Raw genomic sequence first — 18708 nt, 5'->3', positions numbered from 1 at the left:
GGATGCTGTCCTGTTACTGACGGGCTGTGCTGTTGCTGATGGGCTGGCCTTGTGTTCACAGATTGGGCTGTGCTGTTGCTGTGCTACGCTGTTGTTGACAGGATGTTGTTACTAATGGGCTGTTGCTGTGCTGTTACTGACGGCTGTGCTTGTGTTCACAGATCGGGCCGGGGTGCAGGAGCGTGCTCAAGTGGAGGCCATTCAGGACCAGCTCTCTGAGACGTTGCAGACGTACATTCGGGTCAAACACGTTCAGCCGGGAAGCCGCTTGCTCTACGCAAAGATGATTCAGAAGCTGGCTGATCTCCGCAGCCTGAACAACGAGCATTCCAAAGAGTACCAGTTACTCGCCCTCCAGCCCAGCCATTGCCTGCAGCTCACCCCTCTGGTGCTGGAGGTGTTCGGCAATGAGGCTGATCACTGAGGTCCTGGCTGGTGTGTGTGCAGGGGCAGGTCTGCTCACACAGATCACGTCTGCGCTGGTCTGCGCAGTGTAGGTGGAATGACATCAGGACTGATTTAAAAAGAGAGCGACCGGGAAGGTTTTGCATTCGGTGTATCTGTGCATTGAGGGGCGAGGGCTGGTGGGTCTGAATGACCAGGGATTGATTAGCAACACCACTTGGGTTACAGCATCTCGTAGATCTTTTTCATCCATTACTCGACTGATTTTTTGAAACAATGAACCTGGTTTTAACAGCACAACAGAATGTAATCCACCTTTACCTGGTCCAACACCCCCCCCCCCCCCCGAACGAGGCTCTTTTTAAATCAAGAGTCGCCATTTTAAGACATGTTGTACCTGTCTGAGGCATCGAGTCCTTCAACTTGCACTGTTCAGGCCGAGAGAATTGAAATGAGATCATGTTACTGGCGACTGAGCTGCTGGGCCGTGTACCCGCCTCCTTTACTCTTAGCAACTTACCTACAGCTCAGAGGGAAGGGGATGGGGGGGGCAGTTGTGTCTTATACTCAAAATACAGGTGTATGGAAACTATCCTGCCGTGCAGTCTAATACAGTACAGCTTGTCTCTTGCGCTGTCTGCACCTACACCTACCGTCTACAGTTCCACAAGGTTTGGTGTTGAGTTGTGCTGCCCGCAGCCCCACCACCCCCCCCTCCCCCCGCCCCCATTTGCCTGAGTCAGTCAGGTTGCTATACAATAGAAGCCTTTTTATGCCCTTAGTGTTTTGGAAGCAAGTCTTGTTGTTTCATACTCAGGAAACCAGCATTCCCTTCAAGAGCTTTCATGCCAAAAAAATAAATCTTTGGACAATCTGGTTAGACCGGTGCAGAGACACGGTGCTTATAGCCTCAGCCTGTGGGCAATCACCTGTGGGCAGCACAGAGCTCAGTCACACAGCACAGAGAAGCCTGTACAAAGGGATTACTAGGATATCTTAACATGAGAGATAATCACAGACTCCCTGCCCTGTTACACTAATCCTGTCTGGTTTTATGTGTGTGTGGGAGTGGCGGTGGGAGGGAGCACTACACCCAACTTCATAGCTGGTATTTAAACTAAGCAAAAGTGATGATTTTTACTGCCTTAAATGTATGCAATAGATGGTAAGGAATTAGTGAGCAACTGTATATAAGTGACATGATATAAAGAGAATGCATTTAAATTGGATAAATTAACAAGCGGCACTTATTGGGAAGAGGTGAAATGTCGGGCAATATTACGCAAAAGGTTTAATGGTTGTAAATGGTTGTAATTTGTAGATCTCATCGCTAGAGTTGCGATGTTCATTGATCAGGTCAGGTTCAGGTAAGCACTGGTATACACAGTACAGGAGTGACAGCCTTCCACACAACACAGCATAGTATTTGTACAGGGGACATGCGTGCAGAGTGTACATGTACATACCTCGCATGTTTGGCATTAGCTGGAGATGTTAGACATACAGAATGGCCTTGTCAGTACTAGCCCTAGTCGCCAGGTTTCCTCTCGCTGTGGCTGAGTGCTGCCTTCCTCTGAAACCTCTGCTATGGAAATAATTACCAAATGGAATAAGAATACAAATCTATATTTTGTAATGTACAGTTTTAGCTTCATACACAAATACAAATATATTTTGCAGAGTTATTAATGAGAAATATTATTGCATTATTTTGATAGCCGCAAAATGCAGTTGTTTGTGAGCTGGGTGTTTGTGTTACGTGTAGTATTCTGGTATGGGTGTGAGCTGTGTGTGTGTACGTGTGGTATTCTGGTGTGGGTGTGAGCCTGTGTGTGTGTGTACGTTTGATGTTCTAGTGTGGGTGTTTAGGTGTGGGAGAGGCTGTTGTTAGTCAGGGCACATTGTATCAGCTTTTCCAAGCGCAGTGAGTGTTTGGCAAAGAGTACGTTCCTAAGGCTGATCCCAGACTGGTACAGGGAAGGGGAACACTTTTCTAGACTTACCTCTTTGATTGCACTTTCAGTCATCTTCCCAATGTGAAGTACGAGACTCCCAGCATCAGCCCTTCTCAATGGCCGTTTCTGTGCCAATGTCTGTTAGGTGCCACCTTCAAAAGCTTCTTAATTCTATATATGTGCCGGTGCTATTGTTTGGCACATTCCCAGCCTAGTGCCTAACATTACTACTGTTGAGCTCTTTGAAATAGTCTGATGTAAAGGAGCTTTCAGAAGTTGGAGGTAAAAGGCATTGCACGGTGCCAGCTGGTGTAATGATGAAGGAAATGTACTTATACTTTGCACAAGAGAGGATTAGTCAGTGGATTAGTGTTGAGGTGAAGTGTGGAGTTTTTCCACTTGTGGATGCAGGACTGTGTTGGCTGTAATACTGGTGTTAGTGCCTAACTCAGTGAGATAGCCTGGGAACTGTTTTGATGGAGCTGTGTTTCTCCGTTACTGACTATTGAGATGGTTTTCTCCAGCCTCAGCTTTTGTGACTGTCAGGAAGCCAGTGATTGGTATCTCCAGTTATTGCATCTTATTTTGTTTTATTTTACAGATGAACCTCATGGATATACTGGACGTTTCAGTATAATATTGTTAGTGAGCAGTCACTGGCCCAGCAAACAATAAGCTTTAGATTTGTGTCAAGGGGTCACTAGGTGTAAACGGGTTTTGTGTCTAACTAACTTCCCCTTGTGAATATATTACACCTGGCCCAGGGCATCAGTGTGACGTGCTTTACATCTATCTCTGCCAGTGTCAGGCTGATACACAACCACTCAGTGTTCAAGTCAATCATTGTCTCATCCCGAAGGGGAATCTCTTCACTCTCCACTCAGTGTCAGACTGCCCATTACTCTAGATGTTGTTTGTAGGTAGTGTGGCCCCAGATATCTGCAAACCTCTTTAACTCCGAGTAACTGAACTGAGAAGCAGGAACCCGAGGATTCTCTGGTTAAGGTGACAAAGACATTAGGAATAATAAATTCTCTTTGTAACCTCAAGAATGCCATTTTGTCAGGACCACGGAATGTTAGTTCAGTTTCCCCTAGAAACACAGCGCCTAAGAAAACGCCAATCAGCTTCCAGAACTACCGACCAGCAAGTTGTGGTTTGAATGTCTCCAAGACTTGTGGTTGATTGACAGGCTTATTCCAATATTTATCCTTCTGAGACTATTTTCCCGCGATCTATTCTAAACCTGTTTGTTGTCCTGCCAACTCTGCCCTCTGTTCCTCAAGGTGTTTGCCTGCCTCTCGAGTGGATATTGTTTGTTGTGAGCAGGGACTGGGCGTCACCACACTCTCTGGCAGCTAGTTTGTTAGTGAGCGAGTGGGTGCTGCACAGAGCTTGTCTTGCTGCACAGGCTCATTGTGGCTCTGGTTGTCACTGAGTAAACTGTGAGCGATCGAGTAAGCAGTCGTCTAAAGGTACTTGACTCTCCTTTGTCCTGCTTCCCTGCTGGGTTGTGCTGCTGGATAGAGCTCAGCACAGGAGTCTGCAATACGAGAGCAGGTTACACACCAACACGTGCATTAACCACATAAGAATATACGAAATATATATATTTAAAAATATGCTGTGAAACATTTTTGTCTTGTATGATAGAGGTTTTATTCTGGTGCACTTTATAACAAAGATAAATGAATCTATTCTATGAATTTAATAAATTTTCCTGCTTTCTCTCCATGCCCCATCCCTGGAATTTGTGTTCCCCACCCACACAGCAAGCAATGTGCTGCATTTGTCCTTGATGTAGACTTTCAAGTAATGTTAATTATATTGTGTGAATAGGCAGGTGACTTATAGAGTATTCTAACCTTCAAACCGACTATACATTTACCTCATCAGCAGTAACACTATGTATACAAATACATGAGATCAATTCCCTTGAGTACAGTCACCTGAGCTGTGAGCTGGACAATCACACACCTCAACAACAACTTGCATTTATATAGCGCTCTTCATGCGGGGTAGTGTCCCGGGGCGCTGTACAGTCACACATATCTCCTTGAGCACAAACCAAAGGATTCTGTAGATCTCTGATATTGGCACTTTAACCTCCGCCCTGAGACGTCGCAATGTTTAGCGCTGAACACGTCCATTCAGATACAGTTTAATACAAAGTCCTCACACCCTTGACCCATTCCTGCCAAGAGTTGGAGCTTGGAGCTCAGCTAACTTCCTCCATACAGTACAACAACAACTAGCATGTATATAACGCTCTTGACATGGTGTAGCGTCCCAGAGCGCTCCATACAGTGACCATGTATATTATCACAGTTGTGCCATGGGATCACCTTTCCTTGTCTGAGACCTGTAGTTACATTGCAGTTCCAGACTCTGGTCGTTAAATGGTTTTGCTGCTCAAATCTTAGGCCTCAGTGTTAGTCTCTGTTCCCTTTCCCAGTGCTTGATATGGGGACTAGTCTCTGGCAGCAGCATGTAATCCTCATGCCTCACCTTGCCCTGTGAGATCCTGGCTATTCACTCTTTCCCTTCATCAGCTCTCAGTGGATGTAATTCATTAAGTGTCCTTGATTCCTTTGCCTTAACCTGTCTCATGCTGATGTTAGAAGCCAGAACTCATCAGCCACTGTTCTGCATTATGTGGTCCCACTGAGGACCTTGTTGGCTTTCCTGTGCTTGCTGTTTAGTTGCTGTGAGGACCACGGGATACTGGGACGTGCATTGAGACAAGCACTCGGAAACGGTTCCAGTTTTCAATCAATGGCCTTCGGCTGTGTCTGGTAACATATGAACCTTTAGCCCATCCTGGTCAGACATTGGGTCAGAGGACGATATTGTCAGTGTCATCTTAGGGGTGAGTTAAACCCTCCCACCCGGGAATGTGGTGAGCTGGGCCTCACAGCCTGGCCTTGCCTCTATCACTGCTCCCCACTAGCCTTACATTTGGCCTCGGCAACACCAGAGCAGAGGGAAAATCAGCCAAGTTTGTAAACATAATTGTTATCCTTTGGATCTTGTAAGTGGAGACATGTTAGTGAGGATGGCATTACACTGTAAGCTGTGAAACAGCCCATCAACACTCACTGTTTGGACTTGCACTGTATCCTGGCATGTCTGCACCTTTAGAAGAGGGGGTGGGGGGGAGATTGGGGGGGGGTTCAGGAGTACCGATGTACAGAATGTCTGTATAACAGAGCAGAGATTGCACGATCTCACTGCTTTCTGGTGGGACTGAGTTTGACTCTGAAACCTATTAAATTTATATTTGAAATGTTGGGAGTCTATCTATGTGTGAAACATATAACCTCACCATCTTAAAGCACAGCTTCAGTTCAACAATGATATATTTTCTGTTCAGATTTTTTCACATTTTAGTCCCAATGTATTGTTCCTGTATTTTATCCTTTTACAGCTGTGGATCGCTCGGTGGCCGGTTAGTCAGCGGGTTGCTGGGTGTGTTTTGTTGGGTGTTACACTTTGCTGAGTGCGGTGGAATATTGGGCACCAGTAGGGCAACGGGCAGTTGGTCAAGCTGCCCAGCTCCCTCCATCGCTCTGCTGGGTTGGCTCTGGTCCTGCCGGCACTCTGTGATGGTGACTGTTGATTGGGGAAGCTCAGCTCTGTGATTTGAGCCAGCTTCATTTTGTTAATTTAAAACCAATCTCCTTTTCGACAAACATGTAATTGCTCAAGTCTGTGTTCTGTTTTATTGTGAAAAGAATTATTGTACAGAGAATGTAATTTTAAACTATTAAAGATATATGAAATATTCCTTTCATCGACCACACTCGGTTTTAATGTTCCGTTTCCCTGGGGTTTGAACTTCTGCACCTGCCTGTGCCGGGTCGAAACGTTGGGCAAGTTTCCTTACTACACACACAAACACCTCTCTGTTTATCAGCGCTAAGTAGGAACCCAGTTGTTAGGCGATGGGTGGATCGTTTTTCGAGGGTAACAATCCCTTCAAATAAAAAAAATTGGGTCACTCAGTCCACGACTTTGTGGGACATTGCTGTGCGCAATTGGCTGCTACGTTTCGCCCACAAAATATAGTGTATCCTGTGATGCGCTTGGAGACGTGATAAATGCCAGGACTATTGCTATACTATTATAATTATATTTATTATTATAGTATATATATTATTGTGCTATATTATATTGTTATCTATTATGTCCTATATTATATTATGTTATATATTATATATTTTATTAAGCTATTATATATTATATTATGTCATATGTTATATTATGCTATTATATGATATTATGTTATATATTGGAGTCCTGTAGCTCAGTGGTTAGAGCACTCGCTTTGCAACCGAGAGACTTGAGTTCAATCCCCGGGGGGTCAGTCAGGGCCAAACCTCGGGCAAGTTTCCTTACCCCACACAGAGCCTAATAATAGTCCCTCCAAAACCAAAAACAATAATAAATTGGTCATTTTCAATCTACGACTGTTTGTGGGACATTGCTGTGCGCAATTGGCTGCCGCGTTCGCCCACAAATATACAGTCAATTCACTTTACAGTGTGTTCTGTGAAGCGCTTTGGGACGTCCTCCCGATGTGAAAAGCGTTATATCAAATGCAAAGATTATTATTATTATATATAATATGTGAAGATGTTTATTGTGTGGATCGGCGTCACGTGACTCGGGGGCGGCCCGAACCGGCGTCACGTGACGGCAAACGAACGTCATTATGACGTACCCTACGTGGTGACGACATCACGCTGCGTGCGAAACTATGGCGGCGGTGCGGCTGCTGCGGGTGACGGGAGCCTCGGCGGCCATCAGACCATCAGCCCCGACACCGGGGCCCCCGGGCACCGCCCCGCCACCGCCACCGCCCGGCGCTGTGAGTCACCCCGCCCGGGGGGGGGTGTGTGGGGTGGGGGCTGTGTGGTGGGGGTGGGGGCTGTGGGGGGGCTGTGGGGGGGTGGGGGCTGTGTGTGGGGGGGTGGGGGCTGTGTGGGGGGGTGGGGGCTGTGTGGGGGCTGTGGGGGTGGGTGGGGCTGTGTGGGGGGGTGGGGGCTGTGTGGGGGGTGGGGCTGTGGGGGGGGTGGGGGCTGTGTGGGGGCTGTGTGGGGGGTGGGGGCTGTGGGGGGGTGGGGGCTGTGTGGGGGGGTGGGGGCTGTGGGGGGGGTGGGGGCTGTGTGGGTGGGTGGGGGTGTGGGGGCTGTGGGGGGGGGTGGGGGCTGTGTGGGGGGTGGTGGGGGCTGTGTGTGGGGTGGGGGCTGTGTGGGGGTGGGGCTGTGTGGGGGGTGGGGGCTGTGTGGGGGGTGGGGGCTGTGGGGGGGTGGGGGCTGTGTGGGGGGGTGGGGGCTGTGTGTGGGGGGTGGGGGCTGTGTGGGGGGGGAGTGGGGGCTGTGTGGGGGGGGTGGGGGCTGTGTGGGGGTGGGGGCTGTGTGTGGGGGTGGGGCTGTGTGGGGGGTGGGGGCTGTGGGGGGGGGTGGGGCTGTGTGGGGGGGTGGGGGCTGTGTGGGGGGGGTGGGGGCTGTGTGGGGGGGGGTGGGGGCTGTGTGGGGGGGTGGGGGCTGTGTGGGGGGTGGGGGCTGTGGGGGGGGTGGGGGCTGTGTGGGGGCAGGAGATGGGGGTGTTTTGACCTGTGTGTGTGTGTGTGTGTGTGTAGATATACACTTCAAACTGGACGAGAGGACGGCCCACAGCTGCCTGGACCTGTTTAAGGGGAACACGGGTGTGATCCACCGGCTGCTGGGGGTGGAGCTGTCGCGGCTGCCCAGCAACGCAGAGCGATTCCGCGACTGGGCCGTGGTGCTGGCGGACTCGCCCTTGTCCAGCGGACGCCATTACTGGGAGGTCACGGTGAAACGGTCGCAGGAGTTCCGCATCGGCGTGGCTGAGGTGAACATGTCCAGAGAGGAGTGTATCGGGGCCAACGAGACCTCGTGGGTTTACGCCTACATGCAGCGCAAATGGTACAGCATGGCCTCGAACGAGGTGGTCCCCGTCAGCCTGTTCGGGAAGCCGCAGAGAGTGGGATTGCTCCTGGACTGCCAGGGCCGGAAGCTCAGCTTGGTGGACGTTGAGAAAGGCTCCGTGGTTGACACGATGCTGATTGAGATGCGATCGCCAGTGACACCAGCCTTCGCTCTGTGGGACGGACAACTGGTAACTCACCCAGGCCTGGAAACACCGGAAGGTGTCTGACTCCCTGGCCGGTTAGTGCCTCGGACACTGACTTTCTGTTCACTGGCCGTTTGTCCGTCCGTAGTGTTTCAGGACTTGTCTGCCCTATGTGTTCTGGGCAGATGTGAGTGTTGACAGCAGTGTTTTCTCTCCCTCTGCCCCCACCCACCAGGAGAAACATTTGAGTTCCCGCTGCAGTTACGATCTGTGGAATCTCCAGATAATACTCAGTAAACTCCAGATCCTCTTGTGGCATTCGCAGCGATTATCGGGGAATCTGACCACAGGCGCCCGGGCACTGAATGCCGATTGAAGGGCAGTGAGTGATGTGTTCTCGTGGTGTGAGTGTGAGCAGAATGTGTGGGTGTTTGTGGTGTGAGTGTGAGCTGTGAGTGCTGGGCCCCTGGTGAGTGTGAGCAGAGGATGCCCCGTTTGTGTATCCAAGTGGCAGAACTTTCACTCGTCTTTCAGATGTTTCACCCACAAAACACACAGTCACCACACTTTACTTTGAGACTTTTTGAGGCTCTTTGAGACTTCTCGAAGCCGCGATAAGACGCTGTATCAAGTGCAAGGATTATTAGTATTGAATCTTGCGCGGCTGAGGCAGCATTTTGTGGCTTTTCTCGCGAGCTGTTCCTTGCAAGAGGGAGAGATCAGCAAAGTGACCCGCGAGGGGATTGAGGAAGGAACGAACACCGGGAGTGTGAAAGAGACTGCGTGTGTGGTGATGCGGGGACTTTGGTCTCCATCGATTATAGACCATCGCTGCTTGGAATCCCCAGCATTTACCATTTTCATTCCGGGCTTGAACAGACTTCCTCACTGCTCGCCCGGTGTTTCCTGGGAAGCCCCTGTCCCGAGGGTGTGGGGGCATCGGTGTCCCGTCCCCCACACGCGCCGTGCGGTTGAGGTCTGGCCGTGGCCGGGACACACGGGTCAGGTTTGATGACGATCAATTTCGCGGTGAAGATTGATTTTGATGATAATCGGTTTGTAGCTTTAACGAAGATCAATAAAAGCAGTTGTGTCGCATTGTGTGTGAGTGAGTGTCGGAATTCTGCCTTCGCTGCGTCTGACGCCGTCGAACACTTTTGTGGGTAATTTTCTGGGAATAATAAATCCCTTAAAAATAATTAAAGTAATAAGGCGGTCACTTCCACCCCCACCCCCCCACCCCCCCAGGCTGTGTGGGGGGGACGTCGCCGGGCGCGCGATCGGCTGCCGCGTCGCCCACGAAGCACAGTCACTACACTTTACCGTCAAACACACAGTCACTACACTTTACAGTGTGACCCGTGAAGCGCTTTGAGACGTCTCGACGACGTGATCGGACGCACTAACCCGAAGCCAAGATTATTATTATTATTATTATTATTGTAACACACAAGCCCCGCCCCCACACAAACCCCTCCCACATCCCATAACCCCCTTCGCTTCCGGTAATGTGCGCGGCGATGCGGATGAGCGGACGCGCGATTCTGGTGGTTTTTACGGTTTGTACATAATAATACTAATCATCTCCGGCGCCTCAACTCTGTAAAGGTGTCGCGGGACACACTGTGAGGTGTAGTGACTGTGTTTGTGGGTGAAGCGCAGCGGCACTCGCTGTCACTCGCTGTCCTTTCCCCCTCAGGTCGGGATGGCCGCGGGTCCGGTGTCCGGGTGCAAAGAGGGAGAATATCGCCATAACGGCATCTGCTGCCCCCGGTGTCCACCAGGTGAGGTGCAGGGTCCGCGGGGGGGGGTGTGAGGGGGGGGGTGTGAGGAGGGGTGACGGGGGGGTGTGAGGAGGGGGTGACGGGGGGGTGTGAGGGGGGGTGGGGGGGGGGTGTGAGTGGGGGTGGGGGGGGTGTGAGGGGGTTGACGGGGGGGGGGGGTGTGAGGGGGGGTGGGGGGGGGGGGGGTGTGAGTGGGGTGGGGGGGGTGTGAGGGGGGTGACGGGGGGGGGGGGTGTGAGGGGGGGTGGTGACGGGGGGGGGGGGGGGGGGCAGAGCCTGAGGAGACACCGTGAAGTCGGACGCCTCCTCCTTTCTCTGATACGGTGATGGGAAGTGGCCGGACCCTCGGGGGGTGGGGGGCGGGGTGGGGGGGTCGGGCAGTCTCTATGGAGAGGAAAGTAAGTGTCCGTGACCCCTCCCTCCCCGACGCCCTGAGGGTCCCCACATTTATTCCCTGTTACTCCATCCCACGGTCCCTTCTCGCTCCCCCCCCTCCGCCTCCTTCAAGGCCGGTCTCGAGACCCTTCTCCTTGACCGTGCCTTTGGTCACTCCCTCCTCTCTGCCCCCCCTCCCCCTCCCTTCCCCCACCCCTCCCGGGGCTCGGGCCCCGACACCTGACTGTCCAGCGCTTTGGGACGTCCTCCCGACGTGAAAGGCACTCTATCAATGTCATTTTGTTGTTGTTGTGGCACGTGGGGTATTTCCCCCCTTTTCTCTTGTGGCTTTGACGATCCGCTGGTGGGGTGGGGGGGTTTTTTTGCTCCCCAGGTGAAAGGGTCCAAGATCACTGCACAGCCGAGGCCGGGACCACCTGCCTTCCCTGTGAGGAACAGACGCACCAAACGGAGGCGAGCGGGGACGAGGTTTGCAAACCGTGCACCAAGTGTCCAGCAGGTCAGTGGCACCCGGATACAGCTGTGGGGGGGGGGGGTATTGAGGCGGTATTATTTTAGGGGTAATATCTTGCCCCCGATCGGGGTTGGCTCTGCTGGTTTCAGGGTACTTCGAGCTCCAGAAGTGCAGCAGGACCCAGGACACGGTGTGCGACTGCTCGGAGGGCTTTCACTGCACCAACCTGACCCACAGCAACTGCGGGGAATGTGTACCTCACCGGCCCTGCCCCCCAGGCCAGGGGGTCGAGCAGCCAGGTCAGTGTCTGAGCCGCTGACTAACCCAACTGGGTGGTGGGGTGGTGGAGCAGATTCACATCCAAACGAGCTCCATGTCTGTGGCCCCAACACCAGAGATCTCCCTCCCCACGTGCCCTCGCTGGTCCCCACTCGCTCACACACTCACTCACTCATTCACTCACTCTCACAGATTCACTCATGGAGGGGAGGGGGAAGGGGGTGGGGGGTCAGGCTGCAGGTTCCATCTGTTGTGTGTTTGTTTTGTGTGTCTGTATAGAACCCTGGTGAGACCGCACCTCAAGTATTGGTCTCCTTATTTAAGAAAGAATGTCCTCACCTTGGAGGGAGTACAACACAGATTCACTGGGTTGGTACCAGGGATGAGAGGGATGAGTTATGAGGATAGGTTGAGCAATTTAGGCCTATGTTCTCTAGAGTATAGAAGAATGAGAGGTGATCTTACAGAAACCTATAAGATTATTAAGGGGCACGACCGAAAAGTGGGAGACGTTTCCCCTGGTTGGAGAAACTATAACCAGGGGTCACAGTCTTAAAATTCAGGGTAAGCCCTTTCGCACTGAGTTGAGGATAAACTTCTTCACTCAGAGGGTAGTGAATTTATGGAATTCTCTACACCAAAGGGCTGTAGACGCTCAGTCCTTGAACATATTCAAGACTGAGATTGATAGATTTCTTGTGGATAATGGGATTAAGGGATATGGGGATGAGGCGGGCGGGTGGAGTTAGATCAGCCATGATCTTATTGAATGGCGGGGCACAGGCTCGAGGGGCCGAATGGCCTTCTCCTGCTCCTAATTCTTATGTTCTTATGTTCTTGTTCTCAGGAGCATATCGCATGGACACGCAATGTCGCACGTGTCCGATCGGCAGCTTCTCAGACGAGAACTCGACCACACAGCAATGCAGAAACTGGACTGAGTGAGTGAGGTCGGGCGAGGATGGACAGTGTTGGCAGTAAATCCGTCAACAACAACAACAAAATTACATTTATAGAGCCTTTCACGTCGGGAGGATGTCCCAAAGCGCTGAGTGGGGTAGGGAGGGGGTGAATATTTATAATAATCCTTGCATTTGCTACAGCGCCTCGTCATGTCTTTTCAACGTCTCAAAGTGCTTCATAGAATATACCGCAAAGTGAATTGACTGTATATTTTGTGGGCGAAACTGTATATTTGGTGGAATGCAGTGTAGCTGAGGCTGAGAGCAGAAAGATGTTTAAATTAGAATTGGATAAGCGTTTAATGGGAAAAATGGGAAAAAAAGCAGTGTGGGACGCTGCTGTGCGCAATTGGCTGCCGCGTTTTGCCCAGAAAATAGTCAATTCACTTTACAGTGTATCCTGTGAAGCGCTTTGAGACATCTCAAAGACGTGATAAAGCGCTGTATCAAATGTAAGGATTATTATTATTATTAACCCTTTCCAAGTGCAGGGACTAACAGCAGCCGAAACCTGACGGGCTGTCATTTCCGTCATTCTAACATATTTCCAAATCCTCCTTACAACAATTCAATCTCTTGCTTCTCTTCTGTGCTGCTGTTTATTTCCGGTAACTTAAAGCAAACGCGTGTAATGGACTAACGGGGGCAGCTTCTGGGCTGAGTGATTGGGAGGCTTTCACCGGACTCTCGGAACTTTTCCACAAGTCGAATCTTCGATCATTAATTCTGTTTCCATAGTTGTGTTAATGAGATTTCGCCTGGAACCAACAAATCAGACACCGTTTGCTCACAGAATCAACATGTTCTTGTGATAGTGTTGGTGCCTGTCACGCTCGTGATATTGTTCGTGTTACTGATGGTATGGAGAAAGAGATTGCCAAGATTTATTCAGGTGAGGATGGATCCACTGTCTGTCTGTCTGGGTCTGTCTGCCTCTCCCTGTACTGCAATTTGTCCCAGTGCTCAGTCACTCACTCTAAGGATGGAGTCCCAGGAACCTGTCACCAATGTTCTTGGCCTCCGGTTACCTTCTCATCAACTGGTGTATAATCCCAGCCTCTTTCCCCTCCTCTCTTGAAGGCCTGCACTGGCCGGGCATCCCTGCTCTGGGACGCTACCCTGTGTGAGGGGCGTGAAATAAATGCAAGTTGTTGTTGCCCCTCGATGTGATGTGAGGCACAGGTTGACCTCGGTCAGGGGTCACCAGCAGCTCAAGGGCCGGTGTAGGGCGTCCAGGGACACTCACAGCCTCCCGAGCTCTGCTGCCCTCCGGCACTGGTTGTCTATTTCTCTCCTGTGTCTAGGCAGCACGTGTGGCGTGTTGTGTATTTAACATGGCTGACACGTGTCTATTTAGCATGTCCGCGATCACAGCCTTGTCACATACTTTAAGGAAGCTCAGGCCACACGTCCTGTGTTCATGACAACTGTCTCCACAAACACTGACTGGAAATGTTTTTTGTCTTTCAGATTTTGTTTCCAGGTTCAACAAGAAGGTAATTTTACAATTTTCTTTTAACGTTCAGAATAATCAGCCACTCTCCCTGGACTCACACTGAGACGCCTTCTTCCAAGTTACCAGCCCCTGCTCTCCACTCCACTACCCCCTCCAGCAGCTCCCCCACCCCACCCTCACAGTCACTGATGGGAGCTCTATCGTCTTCCCCCCCATTGCACACACAGGGTTAACTTCCAAATACCCAATCTACTGCTCCTCTTGACGCAATCCCTTGTTGACATCAAGGCTGGGATTAGAACAGTTTCCTCTTACTCAATAAGAATAAGAGACGTGCGCCGCATGGCTTCCCTTTTCCCCCCTCACCTGCTCCCTCACCAAGACCACCTTCCTTCACCTCCGCTCCGACCTCACACTGAGACACTCATTCGCACCTTCATCACACCCCACGGCCGGGGGCTGTGTGGGTGCCATAGAAAGCTACACGCGAAAAACACCCATTCGCTATGTATTCTTCGCTAGGGACTCCTCCCCCACACCACCACCCCAGTTTCATCCTGCACTCTTCCCCCTCCCCCCACCACCCCCACACCTGGTGACTTCAGTGAAATTACCTTGACTTTCTGTGTTTCCTAAGTGTGTAACCCTAAGTGTGTCAACTGGAGTTGGCTGAGTCTGAGCTGTGGATTTGAGTCTCCGGTCGTGATTGTGCTGTAAAGCTCGAACTCTTTGCCGTTCACTAAAATTCTCATGAGTTGTTCACTTTGTTTGACAGGAGTCAATAAGTACCCCTGTCCAGGAGCATGGACAATGCGACTCAGACACAGCAGGTGAGTGACGCTACCTTAGACCTGGGGCTGGGCAGTGCTGTGGACACACTGACCTCTCACACTCCAGGCTTTATAGCAAGGTGTGTGTGTGAAGTGGGATAGGTTCAGGTGTTTCCCTGTATGTATCTGACTGAGCTGTTTGTTTTAGGTGGAAAGTTGGCTGTGCAGGCCAGCTCCGTGAAGCTGATTCCACCGAGTCTGTGACGTCCTCCGGACCTGAAAGTCGTTCCACAATGTGATCTGTTGTATCCAAATCATTGCCGCTGTTTTATAATATATATCAGTTGCTCCTTGAGATGGGTAACCAACATTTATGTGGTTAGCCTTCTGGATAATATTTTGTATCTCAAAAATATTTTTATAAGTGTTTGTGTACATGGAGTCCTGTAGCTCAGTGGTTAGAGCACTCGCTTTGCAAGTGAGAGACCTGAGTTCAATTCCAGGCAGAGGGCGAAACCTCGGGCAAGTTTCCTTACTCCACACAGAGCCTAATAATAATCCTCCAAAACCAAAAACAATAATAAATTGGTCATTTTTAATCTACGACTGTTTGTGGGACATTGCTGTGCGCAATTGGCTGCCGCGTTCACCCACAAATATACAGTCAATTCACTTTACAGTGTGTTCTGTGAAGCGCTTTGGGACGTCCTCCCGACGTGAAAAGCGCTATATCAAATGCAAGGATTATTATTATTAACTTGAATCCGTGCCTCGGGTATCGCAGGGTACGTTATTTTTGATTATTGCTAAACTGAAGTAAAAACTATTGTGTTAGGAATGTTGGCCAGACTGATACACAGCGTTGCAATGACAAACTGTAAGTCTGAGGGGAATAAAACAAATTGTCGTCATTTTGTCATCTTTCAAGTTCTTAAAAGTTGCTCGGGGTGGGGGAGAATAATAATAATCTTTGCATTTGGGATGGGGGGACATCTCAAAGCACTTAACATTGCTGCCCACCAGGAAACTCACAGGGAGTTTGTGGGAATTCCCCCCCACTCCCCCCCCCCCCTTCAAAATAAGCCTCAATATCTTCAAAACTACATCTGTTTCAATGCAAATAGAGATTTACTGAAATCCAGACACCCCCCACCACACACACAAACACCCCCCACCACATACACACAAACACCCCCCACCATACACACAAACACCCCCCACCACATACACACAAACACCCCCCACCACACACACAAACACCCCCCACCACATACACACAAACACCCCCCACCACACACAAACACCCCCCACCACATACACACAAACACCCCCCCCACACACACAAACACCCCCCACCACATACACACAAACACCCCCCACCACATACACACAAACACCCCCCACCACATACACACAAACACCCCCCACCACACACAAACACCCCCCACCACATACACACAAACACTCCCCCACCACATATACACAACAGACCCACTGCCCCCACAAATTGCTTCACTCTCGCGCCCCCCCCCACCACCACATACACACACACAGTCTCTGACTAACCACCCGCACCCCAAATAAACCTCTGCCATCGGTCGGGCAAAGGAATCTGCTCAAGTGGAAAGTTTTGATTTACAAACCTCGGCGCAGACCCCGACAAACCCAAACCCATCCGCATGTTTCACAAGATTAAAAAGTTACGAAAATAAAATCAGTCGATATAAAAGCCGGAGAGTCCCAGGGCCCTCGCTGCCCTCCCTCAAGTTTTGTGGTGCCCAGAACTGGGCTGGAGCCGGGGCTTCAGGTCTGGCAGGAGGAAGTCAAATGTCTCGGGGTGTAAGGGGCAGTTGGGGTCAGAGAGGATGGAGTGCAGCCCCGATGCGGTGGCCGCCCACTTCTCCTTGTTCCTCCACGCTATCAACATGCGGAAGTTGCGGTCGACGGCGCTGTGTTTGTTCTCAGCCTCACAGCGCTCCAGAGTCACCTCGTTCAGACCCAGGAACTCGATCCCGATCTGTCGCCACTCGTGTCCCAAGTTGCTGGCGAGTATCATCAACTGGGACTCGGTCACTGGCCCCGACTCTGTGATCAAAGAGCAACGGTGAGACACGGGGAGGGGGGGGGGGGTGGGGGAGAGTGTGTGGGGGAGAGAGGGTCAGAGAAACAGAGAGAAGCAAAACGGGGTGGGAGGGGGGAGAGAGGAGATGGAGAGGGGGGAGAGAGAGGTGGTAAAAGTGGGGAGAGCGCGGGAGGAAAGTGGGAGAGACGGCCGGTGGGGGATTGACTTACTTTGTCCACGATCAGCCCGTCCGGGAGTGTTATCCGGAGCGAAACCCGGTGTGAGGTCTCCAACTTCCCCCACAGCCCTGAGGTGAGGATCTGACCACATACACACAGTGAGAGCCGTGCACACCCCTACAGAACCCCCCCCACCCCCGCACAGAACCCCCCCCCCACCCAGACACCCCCCCACCCCCGCACAGACCCCCCCCCCCACTGCCGCACAGACCCCCCCCCACCCAGACACCCCCCACACCCCCGCACAGACCCCCCCCACCCCGCACAGACCCACCACCACCACCCCACCCCCGCACAGACACCCCCACATAGACAACCCCCACACACAGACCATCCCCCACACAGACTCCCTGTCCCCAGACACCGCCACACATACTCTTCCCCCCCCCCCCCCCACAGATACCCACCCTCACCTGTTGGTAACCCCATCACTAGGTTGTGTGTGTGTGTGTGTTGTTGTTGGGGGGGAACAGTCAGTTTCTGTGGGGGGGCGGGTATCAGGTGTTGGGATTGTTAATCAGGTTAGAGTGTGAGTGGGGGGGATAGTCAGGCTGTTGGGGGGTCTCAGTCGGGGGGGAGGGTCAGTCGGGGGGGGGTCAGTCGGGGGAGGGTCAGTCGGGGGAGGGGGGGTCACTCACCAGGGGGCCCCGGGGGGGGCAGCAGGTGCAGGAGGTCGCGGCGGGGGATGAGGCCGAGGATGTCGCGGGTGACGGCGGCCGCGCGGTGGCTGTAATGGCGGAGGAGCAGCTGCGCGAGACCCGGACTCCTCGCGGCCTCCAACCGCCCCCCCGGTACCGGCTCCCAGCCCCGCCCCCCCGCCCCCGCGGGGCCCAGGAAGAACTTGAACCGCTCCAGCTCGTCCCCGGTCAGCTCGTCCACCACCCGCAGCAGCTGCTCCGCCGATCCGGCGCTGTCCCCGACCCCGACCCCGGGCTCCGCCGCCATCAGCCGCCGCCTCGGCCTCACTTCCTGTTCCCGCCAGAAATCAAACGTCTGTCGCGCCGGAACTCCGTCACGAGCCCAAAATAGCCCAAACACCCGCCCCCGCACAATAGCCCAAATACTGGCCCGAAGCCCCGTCACGAGCCCAAAATAGCCCAAACACCCGCCCCCAAAGTAGCCCAAATATTCCTGGGCTCTGATAGCAATGAGGGTATTTGACACCGCCCCTTATTACGACTTCGAGACGTTTTCAAAGCGCTTCACGGGATATACAGTGAAGTGTAGTGACTGTGTATTTCGCGGGCGAAACGCGGCAGCCGATGGCGCACAGTGACGTCCCCACAAACAGGGCGTGGATTCAGTGACCGCATTTTTTTTTGGGGGGGGGGGCGGCCGGGGTGGGGGGAGAGATTATTACCCCCAGAAAGCGATCCGCCAATTGACTAAAAACCGGGTTCCTATTTACTGCTCAGTAAACAGGACTGTGGAGTAAGGAAATGTGCCTCAGGTTTCACCCCCTCTCGGAATCAAACTCAGGTCCTCTCCGTTGTTTTGTTTTAGATTTGTGACATTGTGCCTCGGGCTGTTGCACTGTCACTACACCGAGCAGCCATTCCCTGGGGGAGAATACGTGTTGGATTACCCCATCGGCTCCACAGGGTGTCCCGAGTTCTGGGCTGTACCAAATGTGGGAAGAGCAGAAGACTTCAGGACATGGAGTCTGTCAGCCCGGCTCACTCGCTCGCACACTTGCCTCTGGGTCAGGAGGCTGTGGGTTCAAGCCTCACATCAGGGATTCTGAACTCACAGTCTAGGCTGAGCTCCAGCGCAGCGCTGGGGTGGGGGTGGGGGGGGGAGAAACTGTTGGAGGTGCCGTCCTCAGATGAGATGTTAAGCAGAGGTTC

General features: G+C 52.3%; 4 protein-coding genes across 9 annotated transcripts in view; 3 read left to right on the top strand and 1 right to left on the bottom strand.

Moving 5' to 3' along the window:
• The window catches only part of LOC103189937 (vitamin D receptor), a 44014-nt gene extending 43269 nt beyond the window's left edge, over positions 1 to 745 (top strand). For all 5 annotated transcript variants that reach the window (XM_007910507.2, XM_007910508.2, XM_007910510.2 and 2 more), the window contains one exon: positions 162 to 745. In XM_007910507.2, coding sequence (XP_007908698.1) covers positions 162 to 424 — 263 coding nt within the window. In that variant the 3' untranslated portion in view covers positions 425 to 745. The remainder of the gene's footprint in view (positions 1 to 161) is intronic.
• A 6310-nt stretch (positions 746 to 7055) lies between these two features.
• On the top strand, positions 7056 to 9562 carry spryd4 (SPRY domain containing 4; the record flags this gene model as incomplete). Its single annotated transcript, XM_042344169.1, has 2 exons — positions 7056 to 7230; positions 8005 to 9562. Coding segments are annotated over 2 exons (714 nt in total), but the record flags the coding sequence as incomplete, so codon positions are not given.
• A 401-nt stretch (positions 9563 to 9963) lies between these two features.
• On the top strand, positions 9964 to 15014 carry LOC103189936 (tumor necrosis factor receptor superfamily member 5). Of its 2 annotated transcripts, none has more exons than XM_007910505.2 (8): positions 9964 to 10018; positions 10159 to 10243; positions 11013 to 11138; positions 11243 to 11392; positions 12220 to 12313; positions 13805 to 13830; positions 14566 to 14620; positions 14769 to 15014. In XM_007910505.2, exons 1-8 carry the CDS (start codon positions 9968 to 9970, stop codon positions 14857 to 14859), a joined length of 678 nt encoding a protein of 225 aa, XP_007908696.1. In that variant the 5' UTR covers positions 9964 to 9967; the 3' UTR covers positions 14860 to 15014. The 2 variants fall into 2 exon arrangements, with proteins under 2 accessions (XP_007908696.1, XP_042200336.1); XM_042344402.1 differs by lacking the exon at positions 14769 to 15014 and adding an exon at positions 13073 to 13226 and having other exon boundaries at positions 14566 to 14623.
• A 1003-nt stretch (positions 15015 to 16017) lies between these two features.
• On the bottom strand, positions 16018 to 17835 carry LOC121850957. The gene is made up of 3 exons (XM_042344334.1): positions 17500 to 17835; positions 16853 to 16942; positions 16018 to 16645 (listed from the first exon to the last, which is right to left on the bottom strand). The coding sequence occupies exons 1-3, from the start codon at positions 17804 to 17806 to the stop codon at positions 16323 to 16325; spliced, it is 720 nt and encodes a 239-aa protein (XP_042200268.1). The 5' UTR covers positions 17807 to 17835; the 3' UTR covers positions 16018 to 16322.
• Positions 17836 to 18708: the final 873 nt, after the last annotated feature.

This window comes from Callorhinchus milii, unplaced genomic scaffold (genome assembly GCF_018977255.1).
Source record: "Callorhinchus milii isolate IMCB2004 unplaced genomic scaffold, IMCB_Cmil_1.0 Scaffold27, whole genome shotgun sequence".
In the NCBI taxonomy this organism is placed as follows: Eukaryota; Metazoa; Chordata; class Chondrichthyes; order Chimaeriformes; family Callorhinchidae; genus Callorhinchus; species Callorhinchus milii.
This window is presented reverse-complemented; position numbering and strand designations above follow the sequence as displayed.

What these genes read in the sequence shown, in the direction of transcription:
- LOC121850957 (XM_042344334.1), bottom strand. Translation starts at nt 17,806, where the DNA reads ATGGCGGCGGAGCCCGGGGTCGGGGTCGGGGACAGCGCCGGATCGGCG. An exon ending in GCCCCCCCCGGGGCCCCCTG is followed by an intron (nt 16,943 to 17,499) that starts GTGAGTGACCCC and finishes GTATGTGGTCAG; the next exon opens with ATCCTCACCTCAGGGCTGTG. An exon ending in ACGGGCTGATCGTGGACAAA is followed by an intron (nt 16,646 to 16,852) that starts GTAAGTCAATCC and finishes CTTTGATCACAG; the next exon opens with AGTCGGGGCCAGTGACCGAG.
- LOC103189936 (XM_042344402.1), top strand. Translation starts at nt 9,968, where the DNA reads ATGTGCGCGGCGATGCGGATGAGCGGACGCGCGATTCTGGTGGTTTTT. An exon ending in CGATTCTGGTGGTTTTTACG is followed by an intron (nt 10,019 to 10,158) that starts GTTTGTACATAA and finishes TTTCCCCCTCAG; the next exon opens with GTCGGGATGGCCGCGGGTCC. An exon ending in CCAGGGGGTCGAGCAGCCAG is followed by an intron (nt 11,393 to 12,219) that starts GTCAGTGTCTGA and finishes TCTTGTTCTCAG; the next exon opens with GAGCATATCGCATGGACACG.